We start from the raw sequence: 27,325 nt of genomic DNA on the forward strand, positions 1-27,325 counted from the left end.
GGCTCATCAGAGAGGAGAGGTTACAAAATGCTGTAATGACTTCACACACATCTTCTCTAATGATTAAACAATTAAACACGATTGTTTTAAAATAAAATTAACTCTGACAATATCAAAATTGTTTTATTTAACTTTATTGAACAAAGGTTAATGTCACAGAGTCAGATATCATCGGAACTGCATCTTGTCAAAAAGACAAAAGACAGACTGAGATTAAAGAACAAGGACACAAAGAGAGAGAAAGCAAAACAGCATTTTAAAATAATTCAGCAGAAAAAAAATCCACAGACTGCATTAGATTAAAAAAAAAAAGCTGTCGAACAACTAAATAATTAAAAAAAAAAAAACTTTTAAACGGGGGGATGATGTGGCAAATGTAGAATTGTGTGCATGAAATTCACCAAGCAGGATCATCATGAGGTTTATCATAAAATTCAATGAATTAACATCGCTTTCAAAATAAACCATCTCTTAGAATGACTTTGACAGAGTGACCATTATTCCTTAAAATACATATTTCCGAATCAGAATGTGAACAACTAAATAACATGTTTTAATGTTTCAGGTTCATTATTGCAAACTGCACATTTTTTTCCAATTATTTATTATTTTGTGTTTAATATTTTACAACCCCCCTGAACAAGTGCACAGACAGTAAAGACACAGTACAATTATAATAGTAATGACTAATGGGGAGGAAAAAATAAATAAATAAAAAAGATTAATGGTCGGTGGAAATGGTTTATTTCTTTATAGATCCAGAGCACATGTAACATACGTTTTTTTTATATTAAACTTTATTTAACAAAGGTAAATGTTACAGTCAGATATCATCGAAACTGCATACTGTTAAAAAGACAAAAGACGGACTGAGATTAAATAGTAAGGACAAAAAGACAAAAAAGGAAAAAGACAGAGACAGTTTTTTGAAATAATTCAACAGAAAAAAAAAATCCAGACTGCATTAGATTAAAAAAACTATCAAGAAAAACTTTTTTTTTTTAAAGTTTTAAACGGGGGGATGATGTGGCAAATGTAGAATTGTGTGCATGAAATTCACCAAGCAGTATCATCATGAGATTTATCATAAAATTCAATGAATTAACATCACTTTCAAAATAAACCATCTCTTTGACTGACTTTCACAAAGTGACTGTTATTCCTTAAAATAATCCTCCTGAGACCCTGCGACCTTATGTGAGGACATCATATTAGGGTTCACTGGACTGTACACTTCATTCTACTGAACTTAAGGCCGTTGTCCTCGTTAATGGACTGTCTTTGTGCCATCTTGTAGTAGTAAGAGCATAATACACTAATCCAAGTAAAAACAAGATGGCAGCCATCTCTGCCAAGTCAGTCTGCAGCCGATCCCGATACAGAATTGGACACGGTCCAAAACCTGATCACAGTTTATGGTTGAAACTTGTTTATTTCTGATTAATAATGTTTGTAGTTTCACACGGCAAAAAAAAAATTCTCCCAATTTTAGCAACAGTAACAAAATAAGACACTGTTATTTAGAAAGTACTTGCTTGAAGACATTGGGACTTTACTGTTGTCTTGTTTGAGGACAATATTATGTATTATCTGTGAATCTGTCCAAAATTGAGCAGAATGTGACTATACTAACTAAAAAACAAATGTATCAGTGTTTCAGGTTCATTATTGCAAAATGTCCTTTTTTTCATTTACATAATGGGATATTTAAAAATAACGGATTTGTGCTTTCAGTCCTTCTCAGGCAAGCTCAGGGGTTTAGTGTTGCTGTAGCCCACAGGAACAACGCTTCGCAGTTTTTTTTCCTCCAAGTGAGGATTAGAATATATGCAGTTCACATAATCCAGTCGAAATTAGTATATATTTTTTAACGTTTGAAGATCCACTCATTACTAAAAGTGTGTGTCACATAAAAACTAAAGTGATGGTCAAAGTTGTCACAGTGAAATTTAAGGTGTGCTGATGGATTCACGTCATCAACTCATGCATTGAGTAACATTACAAGTTAACGTTCCACCTTAAAAGTTGCCGGCAGTCGGCCCAGTGAATGAAGTTATTTTTTCTCAGACTCCAGCTGCTGTGAGAGGCAGCAAAACATCCTTTCATTTTATAGTTACACTTTACTAATAAAACTCTCCACAGTATGAACAGTGGTTACATGAGCCTCAAAACCAGACACAACTCAGCCCTGAGCAGAGTGAGCGTCCTCTACTGACCAATCAGACTGCAGTGTTCACAGCTCCACCTTTTAGTACCAGATCTGTGTGCTAGGTACCCCAACAGAGGGGGACCAAACATGGGGACGCTGAGGAACGCTTCTGTTGGTACCATCCACAACTTTCACTGTGGGAACAGAAAAAAATGAACTGAACTGAACTGTTTGGTGAAAACGCGGCTCAAGTTCACCAGCTAGTCTCCAACGGTGTCTGTCTGCTGTTTGCTGCTGAGCAGGTAGTGAACACATTAAATGTGCAGTAAAAGGAACAAAACTTCTACATGGTGAAAACAACACGCTGCAACATTTGTGTGTGTAATCTTATAATTTCATCCCCTGACATTGTTTTGTTTTCTTCCAGTGTTTTGCTGTAACCATGTGGAGCACCTGCAGCTCACCGGACAGCTCAAAGCAACAGCACAACATTTCCCATAATCCAATCTGTCTGTTCACAAACTGCTGGAGCCAGTGAGATTGTTTTGACTGAGGCAGCGGCCAGGTCACATGACCTTCTGTATTACTGCCCCACAGAGTCTGACTGTAGGTCAGCTCCTCCTCCTCTTCTCTGTCAGTGAATGTAAAGAGACGATGGACAGGAAACAGATGTGAAGAGCTGCAGCTGTTCTTTAAACTGATCTGATCTCACAGAGGTTAATCACCCCTGTAATCACATCACTGTTCACTCTCTGGCTCCTCAGCCACATGGTCCAAAAAGTCTAGTTTGTCATGTGAACGTCATCACAGAGTAATTTAAGAAATATACACACTGTCGTAAAGTCGTGGATATTGTTTCTCAAAAGAGATTTTTTGAGGTTTTGGTGCTTAAAATTCCAAAGTTCCTGCCACCTTCATCGTATTTCAGTAAAAGCAAACTTTTCAAAACTCTCTGCAAACAGAAACTACAATTACAAACAGGTGCCACTGTAGGATAGTGAGAGAATGTGTTGTTGTGTTTTGGTTGGTTGGATCCTTTAAGTCTGCAGCAGCAGGTATAACAGACCCTGTGTTCACATGTTGCCCGCAACATGAATGTGACTCGGGTCATTTGTTCTCTTCTATTTTTATCTGCGTCTATTTTGAAAGCTGTGAAAGAAGTGAGAGTGGAGCTGCTTCGTACTGAGCTGCCTCTCTCCGGCTCGTCCTCAGCACTTTTGGAAACGCTTCAGCTTCTGGTTTCATTTTCATGGAGGATATTTTCCTGTCAGAAAGTTGTAATGTCAGTGCACGCAGCAGCTGTGACGGCGCAGATGAAAGATATCTGTCAGACCGTGCTTCAGCTAAATTAACCATCGTGGTCGGAGACACTCATTTCTCTGAGGAGAAAATGTTTCTGGTTCAGAGTTGTGACTATTTCCAAGCTCTGTATCGCTCTGGGATGAAGGAGTGTCGGCAGGAAGAGATCCACCTCAAGTCTCTGCGCGCTCGAGGCTTCCTCATCGCCTTGGCGGTCTTACGAGGTGAGATGCCTGACCTGGATGGCGACGACATTGTTGAAGCCATCGAATGCGCTGCTTTCTTGCAGGTGGCGCCGCTCACTAAGCATCTCATCAACCGCATTGATTCTGACAACTGTTTGCTGATGTATCACACGGCTGCAACCTTCGGCCTCGTGGACCTTTACCACGCTGCTGCGCTGTTCATCCGAAACATGTACGCCGACCTGGAGGCGGAGGTGAAGAAATCTTTACCATCAGAGCTGATCTCCTACGTGGAGTCTTTGAGCCCGAGTGTTTTCGTGGCCGTCGGGGCTCACGTGACCTGCGGCATGGATGAAACCGTGCACGCCGCCTCCAGGACGGTGTGCTACCTGGATGAAAGTAGCAACAATTGGAAAGTGTTGACAGATCTTCCATTGGAGGCCAGCACCTCCATGGCTGGAGTGACTGTTTTAGACAACAAGCTTTACATCATCGGAGGAGTTCACGGACTTCACAAACAAGTCGTCGATTCTTGTTTCTGCTACAGCGTTGAAAACAACAGCTGGGGCCGGATCTCCAGTCCAGCGCAGCTGCGATACAATCTCAGCCTCGTGGGCATAGACAGTTGTCTTTACGCTATCGGAGGAGAGTATGAGCGAAGGGTGATGTCATCTGTGGAGATATATGATGTAAAGACCGGAAGGTGGGAGTTTGCTGCTCATTTACCTCGACCGGCGGCGGGAGCAGCATGCACCAAAGCCATGGGCAGGATATTTGTGTGTTTATGGAAGCCGATGGAGACCACAGAGATCTACGAGTACCTCTCAGGGAAAGATGAGTGGCAGCTGGTTACCACGCTGATCAGGAAGCAGAGCTATGGCCACTGCATGGTCGGCCACAGGGACAACCTGTACGTCATGAGAAACGGACCGTCGGATGACTTCCTGCGATGCCTGATGGACTGTTATAGTCTGAGCTCAGGCCAGTGGTCGTCTCTGCCTGGGCACTTTGCCAACAGCAAAGGTTCACTGTTCACGGCAGTAGTGAGAGGCGACTCCGTGCTCACGCTCAACAGGAGCATGACTCTGGAGTTCGCCGTCGACGGGAAAACCTGGAAGCCGCGGCGGCAGATGAAGGGATTCCCTAGAAGTGGATCTGTGTGGACGTTTCTACTCCGGCTGCCAGACACTCTCATGCTACAGTAACAGCTTCATTTGTTCTGGGATTTACTGGACTGTCAACTCTTTTTTACACTCAGACATGTATTTCCTACCTGTGCTTCAATAAATGTAATAACATTTCCCATTTATTACTTATTTGGGTCTTCGTAGTTTTGTCCATCATTTCTCTCAGTGGTTATAACATTGTACCCACAAAACTATTTGCTGAGCTCTGGGACCACGGTGGCAAAAATAAGTCAAAAAGGTTTTGTATCAAAGCCTGTTTCCCCTACAAATGCTGTTTCCTGCAGTGCTGCCTTTCTGGGTTTGGGTTAAGGTAAGATTGGGTTTCGGTTAGGGTAAAGGGAAACACAAATCACTGGGGAAACAGACTTGGGCACTCAGCCACATAAAGTATATGCATCTCCTTTGGCCAGTCTGCATATCTATTTGCAATATGTGTTGGTTCCAGGGCTACATGTAAATCATGGTCAGCACCTTACCATCACTGTCTGATCTGACACGGCTAACTTCAGTGTATCCTCAGCTGCAATTATCACAGGCAGTGGTGGAGGAAGTTTTTAAGATCCATTAGTAAAAGTACTTAAACCGCACTGTAAAAATACTCTGTTACAAGTAAAAGTCCTGCTCTGAAAATGTTACTGAGGTTAAAGTATGTAAGTATAATCAGGAAAATGTACTTAAAGTATAAAAGACGTCCCCTGTGACTGTTATTATAGTATATGATATCATCAGATTTTTATGGCGCTGTAGAGCCGCTACTAAGTCCCCTCTTTATGCCTCCTTTGCATTTTTACACAGAACCAAATAATGGCAGCATCATGCTGCTCCAGTGTGTGATTTCAGACAGCATGTCGGCATCGTGCAATCAAATGAGGCCTGGCGTTTAACACAACAGCATCGGCCTCTAGTGTGACATACAACATATGCATCAGCAGAACTTTATAAACAATAACAATGGCATAACATGGGAATAACAATCATTTACCATCTCGGTTACGTGTGCGCTGATCTTGTCCTCTGCTCGGAGGGTAAGGAGCTCCCGAATCTCATCATTTTCCAGACATTTTCCTCACTTTCGGCTGCTGTTCTTCTTTGAAACAGCCGCTAACTGCTAACAGCTACTTTTTAAATCTCCTGCGATGGGTTGCACACATAACATGTCGTGAAAATGTCACTCTCATCCTGCTGGCTGTCCTGTTTATACACACATTGTTCAGGAGTTGTTACTACCTCCCATGGTGGCTTAAAGGCGAGACCAGTCTGTCCCCCTGCTCTACAATTGTACCTTATATACAGAATGGCTGCTCCCATCTGGGCATTGATTTACGGTCCCAAGAACCAGTCAGAGCATATATAAGAAGTCCTTTATTCCCTATGTCATACAGGCAATGAACACAGAATGACCGTATCAAGGAACACGAAGATGTGCTGTCTTTTACGTTTTATATAACTTATTGGTCCTACCTGCCAATTTGAACTGTTGTAACATATATTATAAAATTGTACGTTTTTAATGGTGTATTGTGTTATGTGTCTGTTTGTACCTGAATCCACTGAGGTGGACAATAAAGTTATGTACTCATGCATTGATGTGACAGCAGGATTTTACAGTGGTGATTGGTTTAGATGGAGCTCAGTTTGAACTATTAACTCCTGATTATTTAGGGAAAATCTGGAAAAGACTGATTTTTTTTTTTTAAAAAGGCAGAATTTGAAAAAACAGCCTCCTCCTACAGCTCTCCCCTCTCTCTCCTAAGCCCCTCTCCCAAAACGACCATGGGCATATGCATGTGCTTCATACAGTGACCCAGTGTTTCCCATACATTGCTTTCGAAAATCTTATTTCATTATAGAGTCGCACACAGCTCATTCGATCAGCCCATCCTTGCCCTGCTCTGTTTATCACACTATGAATGAGACAAAAGTGAGCAAGCTGGCCATCCCACGCTCCCTCCGCCTCGCTACCCGGAGGAGAATAGGCAGCCTGAATTCCAGCTGCCTTTCACTCTCTCGGGTAAAAGTCGGTGTTTGCTGGATCCATCCACCACCACTCCTGCCCACCCCACTTGGACTTTTGCTGCCTTAACTTTAATGCCTGTCCCGTCGGGTTTCCCCCTGACACTGCTGGGCGCCCATAAACTATAACGGCAACTGGCTGCGTCTCTTGCTGACGTTAAAGGATGCCTTTTTTAATTTTTTCGCAGGACACACTGTGATTCGAGGCTCTGGCTAACATGAGCCACATAAATGTGAACTTAAAGCAGCAGCCGTGAGCCTTTGTCTCCAGTTAGCATAAGGCTAAACTATTAGCAACATCTTCTCTCTGTCTCTGCACATTTTGCTGATACTGACTAATTTTATTTATTGTCAGACTTGGGTTGCTTTGCAGTGTAGGCAGCTGTGGCTAGCTGTTGCAATGCAGGATTCTCTGCCATTGACTCACTCTTTCACCTTCTGAGGAGATGAGCACACGCGTCTGCATTTAAAGAACAGCCAGTAGGAACGCCCCTCTCTGAAATGACCTGTGATTGGGCAGAGTCTCCTGTCACAGGTTAGATTTTCTAAAGCTTGAAAACAAAGCCAAGAGGAGGTGCAGACGTCTCTCAGTCCATTTTAACTAAAATATTTTGATGCCACAATTAAACTTCCTACTCCAGCTTTAACAACATTATTACTACAGCATTGCAGTTATAAACATTAAAAGGAAAGCAGTAAATCTTTACATTTGAAAAGCTGGAACCATAAAATGTTTTCACATGAAAAATGACTTCAACCATCAAATAATTGCCAGTTAATTTTCTGTCAATCAACTAATTGTTTCAGCTGCACATTTTCATGTATTTATTGCAAAAATCTTAATTTATAAAGTGACTGAAGCTGTCTGATTTTTCCCTCTAAGATGTAGTGGAGCAGAAGTATAAAGTGGCCTGAGAAGAAGAAAGCCCCCATGTAAAGTACAAGTACTTTAAATTTTACAGGACATGAGTAAATGCACTTGGTTAGATTCCACCACTGGCTGTGCAGGCGGTGAAGCAGACAGCAGCCCCTCACATCATGTGGTCAGACTCTGATAACCTGATTAATGTCCACAGATAGAAGCTCATCCATCTCTGATTCAGAGCTCTGCTTCCTGGCTTCGTTCCCAGGCGGACTCAAGCTCGGAGGTTGTGGAGGGCATCGGCCCGAGCACCGTGTCCCGGCCTGACCCCGGCCTCTCTCTTTATTCTGGGTCAGATTCAGCATCGCCGCTGCCTGCTGCTGGCGTCCAGCCCGGCCGCTGCCCGTGGTGCCTGGCTCTGCCTGCCGTTAACCTCCATCATCATCATCATCATCGGTGCTCGGTGCCAACAGGAAACAGAGGCTGCTGCAGGAAACAGAAGCTCTGTGTGAGGACAAAACACTGCAGTTCACACGGGGCCAGCCGCACTGAGAGACACACGGACTGTATGAGGTGAATCAGATTCACATTATAACACAGATCCTGACGATGATGGAGGGCATAAATAATCCCTTAATGGTCCAGTGTGCAGGATTTAGGGGGGCATATTGGCAGAAATGTAAAATATTTTATAATGTTTTCTATAGTGTAAAATCACCTGACAATAACAAGTGTTCTGTTTTTGTTATCTTAGAACGAGCTGTTTATATCTACATAGGGAGCAAGTCCTATACAGAGACCACCATGTTGCATCACCATGTATATATGCTGCCCCTGGGACAGATAACACATCATCACAGCACCTCTTTCCAAAGCTACGCAGATGACACACAGCTCTACCTGTCTTTTAAACCCACTGACACCATTACATTAGCTTCTCTTCATAGTGTGACATAAAAAGCTGGATGTCCCAAAACTTCTTAAAATTTAACTCTGAAAAGACAGAAGTTCTCATCACTGGCCTTGAACATATCTCAAAACAAATTCAGCCACTCGTCAGGTGTAAAAAAAAAACCTGGTGTTATTCTGGAGCAACATGTTAAGAGTGTAGTCAAGTCTAGTTTTTACCAGCTGAGGAACATTTCCAAATGTAGGTCACTTCTGTCCTTCAATAACAGAGAAAACCATTCATGCTCTTACATCCTCCCGCCTTGATTATTTTTAAACGCCCTGTTCACCTGCCTAAACAGTTGAGCCATACATCAGCTCCATATCGTTTAAAATTCAGCAGCTAGAGTTTTGACCAAAACACAACAATCCTTACACATCACACCTATTTTAGCCCCCCTGCACTGGCTTCTTTTAATCACATACAAAGCTCTCAATGATCTGACACCGGAGTACATAACTGAGCTTCTCATCCAAACAGGCCCCTCAGGTCTGCAGGTCTGGGTCCTCTAACTGTTCCAGAGTCCAGGTTAAAGACAAAGGGTGATCAAACCTTTTCAGTTCTGGCTCCTCGGCTCTGGAACAGCCTCCCACTGAGCATCAGATCAGCTGACTCTGTTCACATCTTTAAATCTCGTCTGAAAACGTACTTTTACAGATTGGCCTTTCCTGACAGTTGACAGACTAATTGTGTGTTTGGGAGTGTATGTATTTGCAGCCATGTGTTTAGGTATGATGCATACAGGTATGTGTTTAAGGAGCCCGATCTCATTAAACTATAACAGAAACTGGCCGCGTATCGGACACCTTTTTTCATTGGTTTCTGACACCGCAAGTCACTGTCCAAGCACTGGATTTTGACAAGTTCGGAGTGAGACTGTGCTCCCTATTACAGAAGGACTGGTGAGATATTCTTGAGCTGCACAACATTTTTTTGCTTTCCATCGGCCATCTTGGTTTTAGAGCTTTGTGTTGCATGGACAACACCTGGTGACAGTGTATGGTATGATGCGCTAGAGTCCACTCTAGTGAATTAAATGCAACTATAGCATCAAAACCCATGCATATACAAGAAAATGTCTTTTAAATAGCGGTCCATTGCAGTGACCACAATACATGAAATGGTTAATGTAGCATATGTAACGTACATCAGATCTCATACATTCATTGTGTACAAGTCTTTATATTGGAAGCCACTGTTTCAAAAGTGGACAGACAGTATCCCAGTGGTCTTCCAGCGCCTTATCAAAGTCTTTTAACAGGCAGGTCATCCAGTCCATCTTTAGTAATTCCAGGTACTCCTTCAGCCAAGAGTCCCCTGTGAAGCAGGCTGCTTTACGCTCCTTCCAGTTTGGAAGACTTTAGCCCCTTTTACACTGCCAGATTTTCAGTGAATGTTGGGCCATTTTGCCGGCAAGCTGCAAGTGCTTAGACACACAGAGCTGGATTGGCGAGTTGATCCAAGGTGTCCAATTTTCCGCCTCATAGGGTAGACATATTGGTGGAACCCTTTTAGTTTAAACAGACCGAGGCGACCTTCCGCCAGGGGAGGAGCTGTTGATGACTTGTGGGAGGGGCTGTTGATGACTTGTGGGAGGAGCTGTTGATGACGCTGCACGTGCGAGCCACTGGCGGTGGGTAAACAGGAAACAGCTGATAGCAGGAATTAACAAGCAGCTAGTAGCAAGAGGGAAACACTAACCTGACAGACACTGTAAAGATGAGCAACTGGGGAGACAAGGAATTGCGCGCCCTCCTTGTCCTCGCAAACAAAGAGGCCATTAACCGTCAGATGACGGGGACGGTGAAGGATGGGCCGACTTACGAGAGAATCACCGAAGGACTGACCAGCCGCGGCTTCCCTCCCACGTCACTGTTTACGTCACACGCTGAGCTACACGTTTTGTTACTTGCTCACGCCCCCCATTGCCCCGAAAAAGGCACATTCTGTATAAACAAAAGTAGGTAGGCGGCATTTTGCTGCACTCCCCGATTTTGTTTTTATACTGCCAATGCTGAAAAAAGACTGATTGGGCTTTCCTGCAAATTTGCACAGTTCCTGTTTAAAAAGGGCTTTAGTCTCTTAGTGGAGAAGCAACCCAGTGTCCATGGGCACTCGACAGTGATTCCAACATTATTGTCAGATTTCAGGCCTAGCAACCATACCTTGGGGCACACCTGTGTTCAAAAAAACGATTGTTATCATAAATGAATATTGTCTATCACATAACCAGCAATTTTTTTTTAATTCGTAGAATTCTGCAGATTTTCATTTTGTATCACTGCTGAAAACAATTCCAAAATCCACAGATTCCCTTTGGGCCTGGTTATCAGACAACAAACAGTGAGCACACATTAGCAGGTGCTGGACGAGCGGCCCGACTTCAACACGCCACAGAGCGTAGAACAAACACTGATTTGTAACGTGAACCTTCTTTATTCAAGTTGAGCTGGCATCAACCTTTTTCTGAGAGCTCCAGTGACGCAGTGAAGCGTCAACCAATCATATGGTTTGTTTTTAGCTGCTGTTGTGTGTTATTTAGCTTCTAATGGCTGACGCTATGCTAGCTGTCTGTGTAGTGCCAGGCCAGCAGATAACTGCTTGTAAAAACATTCAGCTGGCATGACAACAGTGGAGGGTAGGTCAGCGAGGTGACGTGTGCTTTGTGATCTCTGTGTTTACTACACACGCACGAGTGTCTGTATCCAGCGAGCAGGAACTAGGTCAGTCTAAATATAGCCTTCACACACACATGCAAACACACACACTGGTGGGCTGAAGTGGTGATGTCATTGTTGCCGTGGTGTCTTTGACCCCGGGGCAGCCGCTCATCCTCACCCTGACATGTCAGGCATCAGTCGAGCTCGCCCTCTCACTGAGCTGCCATCACTGTGAAACAGTAATCCATTAAAATAACATTAACTGTTCCTTCATTTACCTCTGGAAATACCAAATATCCCTTTGATTTTTAATCTTTTCATTTAATTTGTCTAGCAATGTGAAAAAATAAATAAATCCCTTAAAAACATCTGAATTTAAAAAGTCCCTTATTTACCAAATAAATAAAATAGCAAATAAAATGACTTTCCCCTTAATTTACACATTTAATTATCAACTATATAAGGTGTTTTAGATGCTATAGACCCACAGAGGATTTTCAAAACCTTTAAAAACCTTGATAACATTTTAATATTTCTTCTCTGTTTCGTCTCTGTGTCCTAAAATCTGCTACCCTGGAAATCTAGAGTTCTCACGAGAGCACAATTTCCAGGCTAAAAATCTGCCGCAACACCAGCTCAACCCATTAATTAACTGACATATAAACTTGCAGATTATTTGAGGGATTTAAGGGGTTAAAATAACCTTAAAATAGACCAAAAACCATTAAAGCCATCCCTGAGTTTATAAAATAACACCCATTCTAAGTTTTTTTTTATCACTTAAAACCCTTAAAAATGTTCAGATGATCTATTAAAACACTACAATGTCTTATTTCACATTAATGTATTCATTTATTACCCCCTAAGATCTCATTAATTACATTTAATAATTCTATTATTTAGAATTTTAGAATAGAAAATTAAGGGTTCAATTTCTTAGTGTTCTTTTTATGGCAAAGAAATGCAGTGAAATGTCCCTTTAATGTATTTAGTAACTCTTACTGAAGGAAAGGAAGTGTGCTGTGCTGTGTGTGTGTGTGTGTGTGTGTGTGTGTGTGTGTGTGTGTGTGTGTGTGTGTGTGAGACCCATTATTACTGCCAAATATCCAGTTGATTTTATATATAACTAAAGGTTATATAAGTGTTTTATAATTAGCAGTAATTTTCTCAGTGTTCATCCATCAGGAGATAAAGCCCTCCTCCTCCTCCTCACAGCCTCCATCACAAAGGCGAGTGTTGTTTCCTCATCACCAGCGTGCAGACTTTAAATGGTCGTGTCTCTCAGAGGGGAAAAAAGAGCCTATTTATCAGCTGCAGAGTTCAACAACATGAAGTTGGTCGTCTTTAAACAAATGTGGCGTTAATGGTGTTTGTGATACGTTGGGACTGACCTTCACTTAGAGCAGTGAAAAGAGAACGCCCCACGTTGCTTCACCCTGAAGGTGCCATTTGTCTTTTTTAGTTTATTATAGTACCTTTTCAAACTCAAAGTTCCAAATGTGCAGAGATTTTGGCTTTTGTTGTAGTTTTGTTCTTCTGTGCATTACAGTGAAATAGCAGCATCATAAGCAGTCACTCACTCAGCGGTAGCTGTGATTAGAAAACAATCCTATTGCAGGGGCGACATAAAAAACTTTGCACCTTGAAGTGGTGAGAGGGGTCTCAGAGAGCCTCCGCTATTTTTTATACATAATTAAGTTTTTTAACTGATTTATTCAGCCAAGGCAAATATGGCACTGATTACTTAGAAAATTGTGAACAAAACAAAATTTTAGATTTTTTAGATTTTTGAGGACCCCCAACCCACTGGAGCCTTTAGCGATCAGTCTCACTTTTTCTCCTAATGTGACGCCACTGCACAGGACAGCCACGCTACAGACATATGATGATCTTCTAGACCATGATGCATTGCTGTAGATTAAACTCCCCAACAGGATATAAAGGAGTTCAAATGAGCTCAACCTGAAACATGTACAGCAGTAAAATGACACATACACATTAATGCAGCAGGAATATTAATCCAAAAACATCAGATAGAATAAAACACTGACAGCAGGGAACACTTTACTGCACTATCAGTCATTTTACACATACTTCTAATAAATGTTCCTGATCAAACTTTTACTGAGGGAAGGATTTGAAGAGAGGATTTTTACCTGTAGTGGAGTATTGTCACAGTGTGGTATTAGTACTTTGACTTCAGTAAAGGATCTGAATACTTCCTCCACCTCTCCCTCTTGGTGACGGCCCACTGAGAGGTGGAGCAACAGTGAAAGAGGAGAGCTTTAAAGTCCTGAAATCAAAGTGAAAGTGTGTGTGAGTGACAGCAGAGCTGCAGTGGAGACGAGTCTCTGTGTTTCTCTGGAAAGAAACATTCAACTGAATCCAGCAGGTTTTTCTCAACAACAAACACTGGTGAGTTCACTGTCCTACAGAGGTTTCAAAGGTTCATATGAAAAATGTTTGGCCTGCTTTCAAATATTTCCACTCTAATAACAATATAAGCAGCAGTGTAGCAGTATTGTTCTATTATTTGATGTTTGATGTGACAGTAATGGAGAGTTAGTTTAACATAGTTTGATTATTTCTGAAACTTTTATTTGAATAACTAAAGTTTTCAGGTCGACTTTAACAGTGAACTCTGTTTTTATCTGTGAAACAACACGAGCTAACACTCCCCACTGCAGACCAGTCACACTGGTTTCCCCACATGTTTTCATATGCTGGCACATTTAATTGGTTGCTTCTTACCATGGCGACCAACTAACGTCAGCCCAAATAAGCCCTGAGGAAATGCAGTTATCCTTCATATTCATATGCTATGCAGACCTGCACAAACAGCATATCTATCAGATTTCAGATGAATCTGGAGAGGTTGGAAAAAGATAGACATTTCTTCCCTGTTCCAAAACCAAAATCAAACCCTGGAAAGTGTAGGGTTAGCTAGCTAGCTTAGACAGCCAAACACTGTTCATCTGTTCACACTGTGATGCCACACAGCTGGTTCAATATGGGGGAAGTTTCCTTTTATATTCATTGTCTTCTGTGGCGATCAGCAGTGATGTGGTGGTTCACTTTTACACTGTGATCTGTAGCCTATAGTTTGTATGTAAGATGTTTACCAAAGCAGAAGTATAAAGTAGCAGAAAATGGAAATACTCAACTAAAGTACCTCAAAATAGTACCTTAGTACAGTACTGTAATAAATGTACTTAGTTACTTTCCACCTCTCTCTCATGTTTTTGTGTCTTATTATATCTCCTCTGTGTTTCTGATGAATGTATGCAGGTTAACATTTGCTGATGTTTTAATAATTAGATTTAGGTTCAAGATTATAATGTCATTTTGATGCCTCTGTGCTGGTGACAGCCGTGGACGGAGGCATTATGTTCTGTGTCATCTGTAAGTCGTCTGTCCCACCCATTCTGGTGAACGCAACATCTCAAAAACGCCTTGAGGGAAGTTCTTCAAATTTGGCACAAACGTCCAGTTGGAGTCAACAATGAACTGAATGAATTTGGTGGTCAAAGGTCACTGTGACCTCACAAAATGTGTTTTTGCCATAACCCAAGAATTCATATGCAAATTATGACAGAATTTCACACAAATGTCTAAAAGGATAAAATGATGTTTTATATCTTAAAGGTCAAAGGTCAACTTCACTGTGACATCATAATGTTCTGCAGTTTTCTGGACATTATTCAACGTCATATCTCAGGAACAGGAGGAGAGACATTTGGTCAGATACTGAATTGGTGACTCTAATCTTGAAACTGTGCTGATTGTATAGATCTCCTGTGCTGCCGGAGGGAAGATGTGTGAAGCATCTATGTGTTACAGACGTGGATGTAAACTGTACGAGAAACTTGACTGCTGCGCTGAGGCAGACAACCACGAGGCAACTTTAGTTTGAGTAGTATTTTGAGGAATAGTATTTTTTCTGCAGGCAGTCAGAGTAAATGTTTTAGAATGAAGATCTCCACGCTATCATTTGTTTTCTGACCTTGATCTCATAGAAATACCACCGCTGAACTGCACATCTGAGCTCTCCTTCACTCACAGTAAATTCATGTAACAACAGAATTCAGGATCCTTATATTACATTGATCATAGTTTGATTTTATTGAACAAATAATCAAAAGATTTGTAATTACATTTTTGTTGTTTTCCCACTTTGTGTCCTCAGAGTGTCGATATGTCTGCTGCCAGCTGTCTGCTGACTGAACATCAGTTTCTGTGCTCCATCTGTCTGGATGTGTTCACTGATCCAGTCAGCACACCATGTGGACACAACTTCTGTAAAACCTGCATCACGACACACTGGAATATTAATGTCCCCTATCAGTGTCCAAACTGTAAGAAGGTTTTCTACACCAGACCTGAGCTGCAGGTCAACACTTTCATCTCTGAGATGGCTGCTCAGTTCAGACAGTCAGCTCAACAGAAAGCCAGCAGCAGCAGCTCTGAGCAACAAGTTGCCAAACCAGGAGAAGTTCCCTGTGACGTCTGCACTGGAACCAAACTGAAGGCCCTGAAGTCCTGCCTGGTGTGTCTGGTCTCCTACTGTGAGACTCACCTGGAGCGTCATCTGACAAGTTCAGGACTGAAAAGACATCAGCTGATCGACCCTGTGGAGAACCTGGAAGGCAGGATGTGTCTGAAGCACAATAAACTGCTGGAGCTGTTCTGTAAGACTGACCAGATGTGTGTCTGCGTGGTCTGCCCCTATTTAGACCACAAGACACATGATGTTGTTCCTCTGAGAGAAGAATATGAAGGAAAGAAGGCCGAGCTGGGGAAGACAGAGGCTGAAATTCAGCAGATGATCCAGAAGAGACGACTGAAGATTGAGGAGATCAAACACTCAGTGGCGTTCAGTAAGAAAGATGCATACAGAGAGATAGCAGATGGTGTTCAGGTCTTCACCGCTCTGAAGGAGTCTGTTAAGAGAAGCCAGGCCGAGCTCATCGACACGATCAAATGGGAGCAGAGAAAGACAGAGAAACAGGCTGAAGGCTTCATCAAAGAGCTGGAACAGGAAATCTCTGAGCTGAAGAAGAGGAGCACTGAGGTGGAGCAGCTCTCACGCTCTGAAGACCACCTCCACCTCCTCCAAAGCTTCAGGTCCCTGAACACTGCTCCACCCACCAAGGACTGGACAGAGGTCAGCGTCCGTCCACCTTCATATGAGGGGACTGTGAGGAGAGCTGTGAATCAGCTGGAGGAGATGCTCAGTAAACAGATGAAGAAGCTTCTCACTGAGGTTGAGCTGAAGAGGGTCCAGCAGTTTGCAGTGAATGTGACACTTGATCCTGATACAGCACATCCTGAACTCATCCTGTCTGCTGATGGAAAACAAGTTAAACATGGTGATGAAAAGAAGAATCTCCCAAACAATCCAGAGAGATTTGATACTTGTGTTGGTGTCTTAGCAAAGCAGAGTTTCTCTTCAAGAAGATTTTATTATGAGGTTCAGGTTAAAGGGAAGACTGGGTGGGATTTAGGAGTGGCCAGAGAGTCGATCAACAGGAAGGGACAGATCACAGCAGCTCCTCAGAATGGTTTCTGGATGATATGTTTGAGGAATGAAAATGAGTACAAAGCTCTTGCTGACCCTCCAGTCTGTCTCTCTCTGGAGTCTCGGCCTGAGAAGGTGGGGGTGTTTGTGGATTATGAGGAGGGTCTGGTCTCCTTTTATGATGTTGATGCTGCAGCTCTTATCTACTCCTTTACTGGCTGCTCCTTCACTGAGAAACTCTACCCACTCTTGAATCCATGTAATAACGATGGTGGTAAAAACTCTGCCCCTCTGTCAATGGTGGATTGGCCATCAGGACGTTCGGGACGAGTCCCGATGGGCCAGTCACCAAGTGGGCCAGTGTGGGCTGGTGTGGGCCGGCCCGGTGGTCAAAGAAAAGAAAAAAGAAAAAAAGACTAGTGAATGTCAAGCTAGTTGCTAGCTGTCAGTGCTACAATGCGCATCCCTCCCATGTTGTTTGTTTGCTGTGAGATGTTCAGAGGGAAACGTAGGTGTCAATCTTATGTTTTGATGCTTGAAGGAGGAGATAAGAGCGGCCTCTTCCAATACCAAAGAGGCTCTCGTTTTTCTTGAAATCTGATTGGCTCAGCCGCAGTCATCAGTCATTACTCATGGCAGACCAGAGGCCTGTACTGTACGCAGCCAGTTCAACTTACCCAGGATATCTTCTCACTGTCCGGTTTGACTAACATTGGCTGTCTGGATAACCGGTACTACGAAGCTGTTTATCAACTACTTCAGTCAACTCTGGGTTTTCCTATCCAGCCACGAGCACGTTCATGTGAAAGAGGCGGGGTTGTTAATTGCGAGCGTCATCATCAGAACCATGAATGAAGTAGGCTGCTTCAAGTGGGCTACTTAAGGAGGTCTTACCTTTAGTTAACACTCACATATTAGATATGATCAATATATCCTTATTAACAGGCTATGTACCACAGTCTTTTAAGGTAGCTGTAATTAAACCTCTCCTAAAAAAAGCACACCCTGGATCCAGAGGTGTTAGCCAACTATAGACCAATATCTAATCTTCCCTTTATGTCAAAGATCCTTGAGAAAGTAGTCGCAGACCAGCTGTGTGATTTTCTCCACGATAATAATTTATTTGAGGAATTTCAGTCAGGATTTAGAGTGCATCATAGCACTGAGACAGCACTAGTTAAAATTACAAATGACCTTCTGATTGCTTCAGACAAAGGACTCGTCTCTGTACTTGTTTTATTAGATCTTAGTGCAGCGTTTGACACAATTGACCATCAAATTCTACTGCAGAGACTGGATCACTTAATTGGCCTAAAAGGTTCTGTACTGAGCTGGTTTAAATCTTATTTATCTGATCATTTTCAGTTTGTTCACGTTCATAATGAATCGTCCTTACGTACCAAAGTTTGTTTTGGAGTTCCGCAAGGTTCTGTGCTCGGACCAATCCTATTTACTCTATATATGCTTCCTTTAGGTAACATCATTAGAAATCACTCTATAAATTTCCATTGTTATGCGGATGATACTCAGTTGTATTTATCAATGAAGCCAGAAGAAAGCAATCAATTAACTAAACTCCATAACTGCCTTAAAGACATAAAAACCTGGATGAGCACCAATTTCCTGATGTTAAATTCAGACAAAACTGAAGTTATTGTTCTTGGCCCCAAACAACTCAGAGACTCTTTATCTGATGACATAGTTTCTCTAGATGGCATTGTTCTGGCCTCTAGCACTACCGTAAGAGACCTCGGAGTGATATTTGATCAAGATTTGTCTTTTAATTCTCATTTAAAACAAACCTCACGGACTGCATTTTTTCGTCTGCGTAATATTGTGAAAATTAGGCCTATCCTGACCTGAAAAGATGCAGAAAAATTGGTCCACGCTTTTGTTACCTCAAGGCTGGATTACTGTAACTCTCTATTATCAGGTAGCTCTAGTAAGTCCTTAAAAACTCTCCAGCTAATGCAGAGTGCAGCAGCAAGTATACTAACAGGAACTAAGAAACAAGATCATATTTCTCCTGTTTTAGCTTCTCTGCACTGGCTCCCTGTAAAATCCAGAATTGAATTTAAAATCCTACTGTTAACTTATAAAGCTCTAAATGGTCAGGCTCCGTCATATCTTAGAGAGCTCATAGTGCCATATTATCCCACCAGAACACTGCGCTCTGAGAACGCAGGGTTACTCGTGGTCCCTAAAGTCTCCAAAAGTAGATCAGGAGCCAGAGCCTTCAGCTATCAGGCTCCTCTCCTGTGGAATCATCTTCCTGTTGCGGTCCGATTACTGATTATTGATTATTGTCACACATGTATACTATCAGATATTAATATATACTTTCAACATATTGTACCACAGTATCCAGAACTATAATTATAATATTATTACTTTCATTAATGTTGTTGTAAGCTACTGTCATTATCATCTGTGCTGCATCTCTCTCTCTGTCTTTGTCTCTCTCTCTCTCTCTCTCTCTCTCTGTCTCATTGTGTCATGTGGATTACTGTTAATTTATTATGTTGATCTGTTCTGTACGACATCTATTGCACGTCTGTCCGTCCTGGAAGAGGGATCCCTCCTCAGTTGCTCTTCCTGAGGTTTCTACCATTTTATTGCCCCGTTAAAGGGTTTTTTTGGGGAGTTTTTCCTGATCAGCTGTGAGGGTCCAAAGGACAGAGGGATGTTGTATGCTGTAAAGCCCTGTGAGGCAAATTGTGATTTGTGATATTGGGCTTTATAAATAAAATTGATTGAATTGAATTGATGGGCGGCACGGTGATGTGGTGGTTAGCACTGTCGCTTCACAGCAAGAGGGTTGCCGGTTCGATCCAGGGCGTGGGAGCCCTTCTGTGTGGAGTTTGCATGTTCTCCCTGTGTCAGCGTGGGTTTCCTCCAGGTGCTCCAGCTTCCTCCCACAGTCCAAAGACATGCAGGTTAATTGGTGACTCTAAATTGTCCGTAGGTGTGAATGTGAGTGTGAATGGTTGTCTGTCTCTATGTGTCAGCCCTGTGATAGTCTGGTGACCTGTCCAGGGTGAACCCTGCCTCTCGCCCAGTGTCAGCTGGGATAGGCTCCAGCCCCCCGCGACCCTCAAGAGGATGAAGCGGTTAGAAGATGAATGAATGAATGAATGAATTGAATTGATATAATATGAGATGAAATGGTTATTGATGAGACGGTAACATGTCAGCGGCATTTGATGTAAACAACAATCGACAATCTTAAAACGGAAGATCTAGTAACATTGAAAACACTATTCAAAATTTCACCCTCATTTGAGACTTAATTTCCGTGCATGTATCAAGGAGCTATGGGCGTATGTGACGTTAATATAGATATATTTTGCTGTTTCGTTGGATTATGATAATACTACTCTGAATAAAAGGGTGGAAAAGTAGTTCATGACTGATGAGGTCTATCTGACCGAAATGGTGCATCTATAATAACGGGAACCAATTAATAGTGCGTGGATTATTTTACTAATAAAGTATTATCTGTTTTATCCTAGTTCTCATCACACAGGTGTCTCATGTTATGTTGAGCTGCAGTGATGGAAGAAGTGTAAAAGAAGCAGCACTGTCACTGCATGCTAAAATAAACTTTGCATAATTTCAAATTCTGCTAAAATCATGTGTTTAGCGTGTAAACGATCTCTGTCTTTGTTTGAAACTCTGTTTTAAAACCAGTGGAAACAGAGCCCTACAATAATTAAATGATACTACTGACCTATAACAGCATATTGGCTCCTCTTTTATACCTGTCATTTCGGACTTTCCTTCATGGATACTTTTTCCTCAGTGATCTGATTGGTCAGAGTTCGGGGTGTTGACAGGCTGTGATCCGATACCCTGAAGTTAACCTGCTCCGGAGCAGGTTAGCTGTTCAGCGTAGGTTGCCACAGTGATTTATCCCAGTAAAAAGAGAACCAGCTTCTTAGTACTGAAAACCCAGAGTTAACCCTGAAGTTACCTCGCTAACTCCAAATCCTGCTTTGTAGTACAGGCCTCTGGCTGGTTTGACCGTTCAGAAAACATGGTTAAAACCGGTAAAACAAGAAAGGGTGGCGCGGAAAAAACTTGAGTAAAAAAACTTAAATCTTTACAAGAAGAGGCAGCAAAGTGCTCCAAAATAACTGACCTGTTTGGCTGCGGCGTTGGATGACGGGCTGAGGCTGCTGGTGTTGCTAACGACGGAGATGGAGCTGGAGGCAACAGTGCCATAGCAGGTGCATTAACGTTAGCTAACGTTCGTGAGTGTGTGATGTGCAAGGCTGGCTTTGGCAAATTGCGTACTTCTTCTAGGTGTCTGTTTCAAGAGGACAACTAGCCTACTAGGTATTGCATAAGGTCATTATAATTTAAACCTGTACTAAAAGAAAATATGTGCTTGCTTTTTTCCTGTGGATGCACGCAATTAATGTTAGGTGGTGCTCCCAGTCCCAAGGACAATGAAGCTGAGGGACAGACTAACCCCAGTCGTGATGAGGAGGAGGATGAGACCAGAAATATGACAGGTGCAATGTGAAGGCATAGCCTACTCATAGACGTCAGAACTAGAGGTGCGGGGGGTGCGGCCGCCCCTCCCATCCGCACCCCAGCCTCCCTACCCACTGCATTACGCTTTAAAAAAATAAAGAATCTGAATTTAAACTCAATTTGTCTGACTTACATTTATCTCTTTCATATTATTAATGCATAGATCTATGCTTTTGATATGCAGCCTGCCTGACTACATACAGTAGCCTTGGCATCCAGGATGTTGTGTCCATCCTGCAAACCTTACAGGTGGAGAAGCTCATTAAGCTCTGTCTGGCCCTGCCCTGCATCCGAGCGCTCTTTCTCAGCCTTACACAGGCTAAAAACCTGGCTGCGCAACACCATGACGCAGGAGAGACTAACACATTTGGCCATTATGAACGCTCACAGTGACCTTATGGATGAAAGCGATGTCTCAACTTTGCTTAAAATCTTCATCAGTAGGTCAACTGAGAGAAGGTCCACTTTTGGAAATGCATGAAAGCTCTGAGTCAGGAGCGCAGAGTTTTCTTTTTTGCATTCAAGGTTACAAATAATGTTATGTTCCTTAAATGATTTGATGTAGTTATCAACGTTTCATTTTCTTAACCGTAAAGATGTCATGTTCATCCATTCTAGTTCTCTTATAACTGCATGTTATTATAAAATAACTTCAAATCAAATCCTTAATCACTGATAAGTGTGCGTGCTTCCCCCGCCCCTCCCAAAATAGTAATAATAACAGAAAATAGTTCTGACGTCCATGAGCCTACTATGCATTACATTTTAGCCAGAGGGAAACCTTTTTAGTAGTACTAAGTGGGATTTTTTGTTGTAGTAATAAGTTGACTTAAAGTTGACTATAGAGCCTATTGCCCAATTTGTGAGCCATGGAGATACAGATTGGAGTGGGCTGGGCAGGGCAGACAATTATATTGTGCATAAAATTAGATGCATTAGGATGGAGTCATATGCTCTTATTTTGAGTTGATGGCCCTCAAGATGGCTGCCACTGCCCTTCCCTGGCTCAGAGTCTTCTTACAATCCACCAAGAATCACCAAAATAAAGTGCCATCCATGCAAAATTAAATCATTGCTGATGGCAGAGATATGGTTTATTTCCATCTTTTTGGAAATATTGACAAATTGGTGATTTCTTTGATCAAGAACACTGGTGAGGACTTGAGAGCACATGGTGATTGGCAACTAAGCAGTGCTTCATTAAGTCTACCTAAAATCTGCTTGAAAGAAAATGGCAACTAAAAAGCTGGCAGAGGAACTTGAAGAGATAAGAAAATCTCTTAGATTCATGTCTGACGAGATCAGCAAAGTGGTGAAACAGCAAGTTAATCTCATGGGCCTAATGGAGGAGGTCCGTGAGCTGAAAGCCACAATCAAACAAAGGGACCAGAAGATTGAACTGCTGGAACAAAGGACTGACAACTTGGAGCAGTACTCCTGGCCTGATGACCTTATCATCACTGGACTGGAAACCAAACATCACAGCTATGCGAGGGCTACAGCCAGTGAACATCAAGATGAAGATGCACCAGCTGAGGAGCTACACACTCTGGAGCAACAAGTGGTCCAGTTCCTGAGCAGTAAGAACATTCACCTTGACATACAGCAAATTTCAGCTTGTCATACTCTACCACACAAAGATAAAAAAAAAAGCCAAGCCTGCGATTGTAGTCAAATTTGTGAATAGAAAGCACAAGGTTGAAGTGTTGAAGAAGCACTGGACAAAGAAAAATGATGAAATAGCCTCAAAGGCCCGCACCCTCGGAAAGCAAACCAAAATTCAAGCAACATGGACAAGGAATGGAAAAGTGTTCATAAAGTTAAATGGACCACCAGAGGAAGCAAAGGTGGTTGTGATGCGAAATCTAAGAGATCTGGACCAATATAATTGACAGTGGCTATAGAAGGTATTGGCACATGACATGTTGGGATTGTGCCTTGGCATGGATCGAAGAAAAGCTCACGTCAGATTATGTCATCCAACAAAAGAAGATTCTACATAATCATACCCCTAGAAACAGAATGTAGCTGCAGAAGTTATTTCTGGGTTTTTTTGTTTGTTTGTTTGTTTTCTAAAATCATTTTCCCCCCTTTCATTAAATGACTGATGAAGATTTAAATTTTATTCATTAAGAGTCCAGATTGTTTTGAATTTATTGTATAATAGAATGTGTATGTTTCATTGTTTATAATTACTGTACTACGTGTGTGTGATGACTGAAATAAATAAACTAACTAACTAACTAACTAAGTTAAATAATAAGCACATAGCCATTTGTGGCCAAATCATTATTGCATTTATTTTATAGTCTGGAATTAAACAATAACTGCTGATTTTCTTATGCAGTTGATTCTGAGGACCATGTTTGTGTAGTGTGTACAAGAGGATTATAGGTACAAACGTGCGGGCCCGTGTGTGGGTGATATAGTTTAAGGTTTGGTGTGTCACTGTTAGTAGTTTGGGTGTTTTTCTGTTGAAAAAGGTGTTTATTGTGTGTGTGTGTACTTTTGGTTATCCACGTATAGTATACTTCCATAGATTGGTGTGCCACACCCTGCAACAAGATGCTTTAACTTTTAATTGCTTTAATAAGATTGCTGTATTGGACCCTAAATTAATAAAAGCCTCTTATGGCATTTGGACCCACACTGACTGTTGGCTCTGTTATTGAAGTTCACCTGTAGTTATATGAAAGTTAAGATGGGTGTTAACACTGTTAATTTTGTTGACGAGAACTAAGACAAAAAAAATTGTCAACGTTCTTCTTTCTATGGTGAAAACAAGATGATGACGAGTTAAAAATAGATTGTGATAATTAAAACAAAGACAAATCTATGTTTCATTTTTGTTGATGAGATGAGACATGACAAAAATGTTAGCGGTAAACTATCAGACATTGGAGGCTGTGCTGGTAATTTTGTTAATGCTGCATCAGTAAATGCACCAGTCGGTGCGAGTTGTGAGCTGTAATTCAGCAGTAAATAATCAGCTGTGTGTGTCTGACTGTGGATGGTGGAGCTGCTGAATGGATTTGTGGAGTTTGTTAGTTGCAGCGGTGGCTGTTAGCAGCTAGCTCCGCTCACAGCCAGCAGCCGCTGGACTAGACAGCTTCACCCGGCAGGACTCCACTCAGTCCGGACTGGAGGTTTGTGGGTTGATGGTGTTTGACAGGCAGGTAGGAGGCTCAGTTATCTGAGTGTAGCTGTGCTGTAAGTAAACAGTCTGAACTCAGATCAGTTTTCTCTGACAGAGATGAAAGTTTAGTTTGAATCACCAACTCTGTGAGAGGACACCAGTTTAAACCTCCAGACTAACATGTTGCACATGGATAAGTCAGAGTTTACAATGAACCTGGGGACAAATCCTAGTTGGCTCACATTAGTTATTTGTTGAGAGCAGAAATAGAGAGATGTTGAGCTTTTCAGATGATGATCAGTAAGTGTGTGCTCGTAAATCAGCCCTCAAACCTGTCACACACTGCTGGAGACATGACACACACATTGTTTTATACAACCTGTCACCTTGATTGTAATTTATGACACATGAATTAGCCTCACTGGATTAGTTTGAAGATAAAAACATAGAAAACATATTGACTAACAGTTGACAAAAATGTAATGAATTTTCATTGAGTAAAACTATGAAGGATAAGAATAACTAAAATGTGAATAAAACTAATAAACAGTTTCATTTTAAGACTAAGACTAAATCTATAATTAACACTCAGTGTTACATGGATGTTCATTTTACTACCATAAGACGTCTCCAATGTCATTAAATTTGGCAGTTCACCCAACCAGCCACACGACTGCAGACCAAACGTAACCACACCAGCCCAGGACCTCCACATCCAGCGTCTTCACCTGCAAGATCGTCTGAGAGCAGCCACCTGGACAGCTGATGCAATAATTGAGTTGCATAACCAAAGAATTTCACTGAAAAAACGTCAGAAACCGTCACAGGGAAGCTCATCTGCATGCTCGTTGTCCTCAACAGGGTCTTGACCTGACAACAATTCATTGTCCTAACCAACTTGAGTGGGCAGCTGCTCACCATCGATGGAATCTGGCTCTCTGGAGAGGAGTTCTCTGCACAGATTAATCCTGGTTTATACTCTACCGGGTAGATGGCACAAGGTGTGTAAGCTATGGACAACAAACACAGGTGCACTTTATTGATGAAAGATTGAATGCACAGAGATACCATGATGAGATCTTCAGATACTTTGTTATGTCAATCATCTACTGCCATGACTTCATGTTGCAGCATGATAATGCAATGCACCATGTTGCAAGGATCTGTACACAGTAAATGGTACCTGAAAACATCCCAGTTCTTGCACGGCCACATCATCAGTCATGTCATCCATTGAGCAAGTTTGGGATGCTCTGGATCTGCATGTACGACAGCATGTTCCAGATCCTGCCAATATTCAGCAACTTCACACAGCCATTGAAGAGGAGTGAGCCAACAATCAACGACCAGATCAGCTCTATGTGAAGGAGATGTGTCACACTGCGTCTGGCAAATGGTGTCACAGCACACCAGAATCTGGATATGCCTCACCTGTCAGGTGCATGAATCATCTTGGAAAAGGAGGAGTGCTCACAAACATTTTTGGTGCTTCTCAAAGTCAAGGATGCTTTTTTGGTAGGACAGGTCCTTCCAAGTCAGACCCTACAGAGGCTAGGCAAGACTCCTTCCTAGCATTTGGTGAGCAAACATTGGAACAGACTAGGGAGTACCCGGGTGTGTCTTGCTTAAGAAACCCCACTTTCAATTTCGGCAAATCATGCTCAACACATAGTAGGTATTTCATGCCCACTGAGGATACACACGTCCTTGAAAATTATCTGAAGGAGGGATTCGGTGCTCAATAGCATTCAAGTATCCTTGACACTGGAACAGTCCTTCCGCGGGATTTGATGACGTAGCCTCCTTGATATTCAGCCATTTAAGGATCATTCCTTGACTTTGAAAAGCACCAAGAAAATTTCCATTCATCCCGCCTCTTGCCACTCCTATCTGCCAACCTGTCATTGGTTGACACATTTTCCGGTCCTGTCTGTCCACCACGCCCACCTCACTAGCTGATTCCATCCCCAAGACCCCAAGCTGGGAAATTGGACTTTCCTGTTGTTTCACTTACCTGCTCATCCTGTGTTCTGCTTACAGGTGTATTAAAAACTATTATGAACTGTCCTTTTTGTCAGTGGTGCTGCATCTGGGTAAGAAACACACCCACTACACATTTTAACAAATTTGCGACCAAAATTTGAGACAAACCATTAACGTGCAAAAATAAATCTAAGATCTTTAAGTGAAAGGTGTGAAAAATGAGAGCAAAAACAAAAGTGTTGCCTTTAAATTTTTGTTGTCTGTAGATTTTAATAGAAAAGATATGACATCGCTGCTCAGAAGATCTATCTATAAACTGATAATTTAGAAAATTGTGCAAAGTAAATTGGACTGCTTCGACAACAATATGCAAGGTCTATTGAAATAAGAAGGAATGTACCCAATTATGTCAGTCGAATCAGATTCGACTTTGTTTTTGTTTTCATACACAGCTTTAACCTTTGAACAGTGGGGTATTCCAGGTAGGAAGTTCAACAAACTCTGAGTCTAATCCTGAACTCTGAGTTGACTTACCCTGAGCTGGGAAACTCTGAGTATCCGGTTCCAGAACATCTGATTTGAATTAGTTCAATCAACTCTGAGTAGGTACACCTTGAGTTAAGCGTGTGCACAACCACAATAAAAAGCCATCATCAGTGGAGCCCCGATACCTCGAGTCACCATGGCAACCGGAGAGAAAAAGCGATCAACTTATTTTACACCTGTGGACTTGGAGGTGCTCATGAATGCCTACAGCGAATATGAGCACATATTTCGTAAAAAACAGTAACACTGCTAAAGCTGCCAAGGAGAGAGAGGCAGCATGGGAGAAAACTGCTGCCCAA

General features: G+C 42.0%; 3 protein-coding genes across 12 annotated transcripts in view; all 3 read left to right on the top strand.

The window, feature by feature from the left end:
- LOC125887009 (E3 ubiquitin-protein ligase TRIM21-like) overlaps positions 1 to 19,585 on the top strand; it is a 403,613-nt gene extending 384,028 nt beyond the window's left edge. For 4 of the 6 annotated variants that reach the window (XM_049573463.1, XM_049573461.1, XM_049573465.1 and 1 more), the window contains one exon: positions 16,429 to 19,585. In XM_049573463.1, the coding sequence (XP_049429420.1) occupies positions 16,429 to 17,242 (814 nt within the window). In that variant the 3' untranslated portion in view covers positions 17,243 to 19,585. Of the gene's footprint in view, positions 1 to 13,611; positions 13,720 to 15,490 lie in introns of those variants that run through there. The other 2 variants (XM_049573466.1, XM_049573464.1) reach the window with 2 other exon arrangements.
- Positions 1 to 27,325, top strand: part of LOC125887010 (E3 ubiquitin-protein ligase TRIM21-like) — a 400,559-nt gene that overhangs the window by 365,139 nt on the left and 8,095 nt on the right. Inside the window, exon 1 of one of the 5 annotated variants that reach the window (XM_049573467.1) lies at positions 13,622 to 13,719. The exons of 3 other annotated variants lie outside the window; for them this stretch is intronic. The gene's annotated coding sequence lies outside the window, so the exon portion shown is untranslated. Of the gene's footprint in view, positions 1 to 13,621; positions 13,720 to 27,325 lie in introns of those variants that run through there. One more of the 5 variants, XM_049573469.1, reaches the window with a different exon arrangement.
- kbtbd13b (kelch repeat and BTB domain containing 13b) lies at positions 3,218 to 4,922 on the top strand. Its single transcript, XM_049573500.1, has one exon. It carries the CDS (start codon positions 3,399 to 3,401, stop codon positions 4,836 to 4,838), a length of 1,440 nt encoding a protein of 479 aa, XP_049429457.1. The 5' UTR covers positions 3,218 to 3,398; the 3' UTR covers positions 4,839 to 4,922.

Source organism: Epinephelus fuscoguttatus, linkage group LG4 (assembly GCF_011397635.1).
Source record: "Epinephelus fuscoguttatus linkage group LG4, E.fuscoguttatus.final_Chr_v1".
Taxonomy (NCBI): domain Eukaryota; kingdom Metazoa; phylum Chordata; class Actinopteri; order Perciformes; family Serranidae; genus Epinephelus; species Epinephelus fuscoguttatus.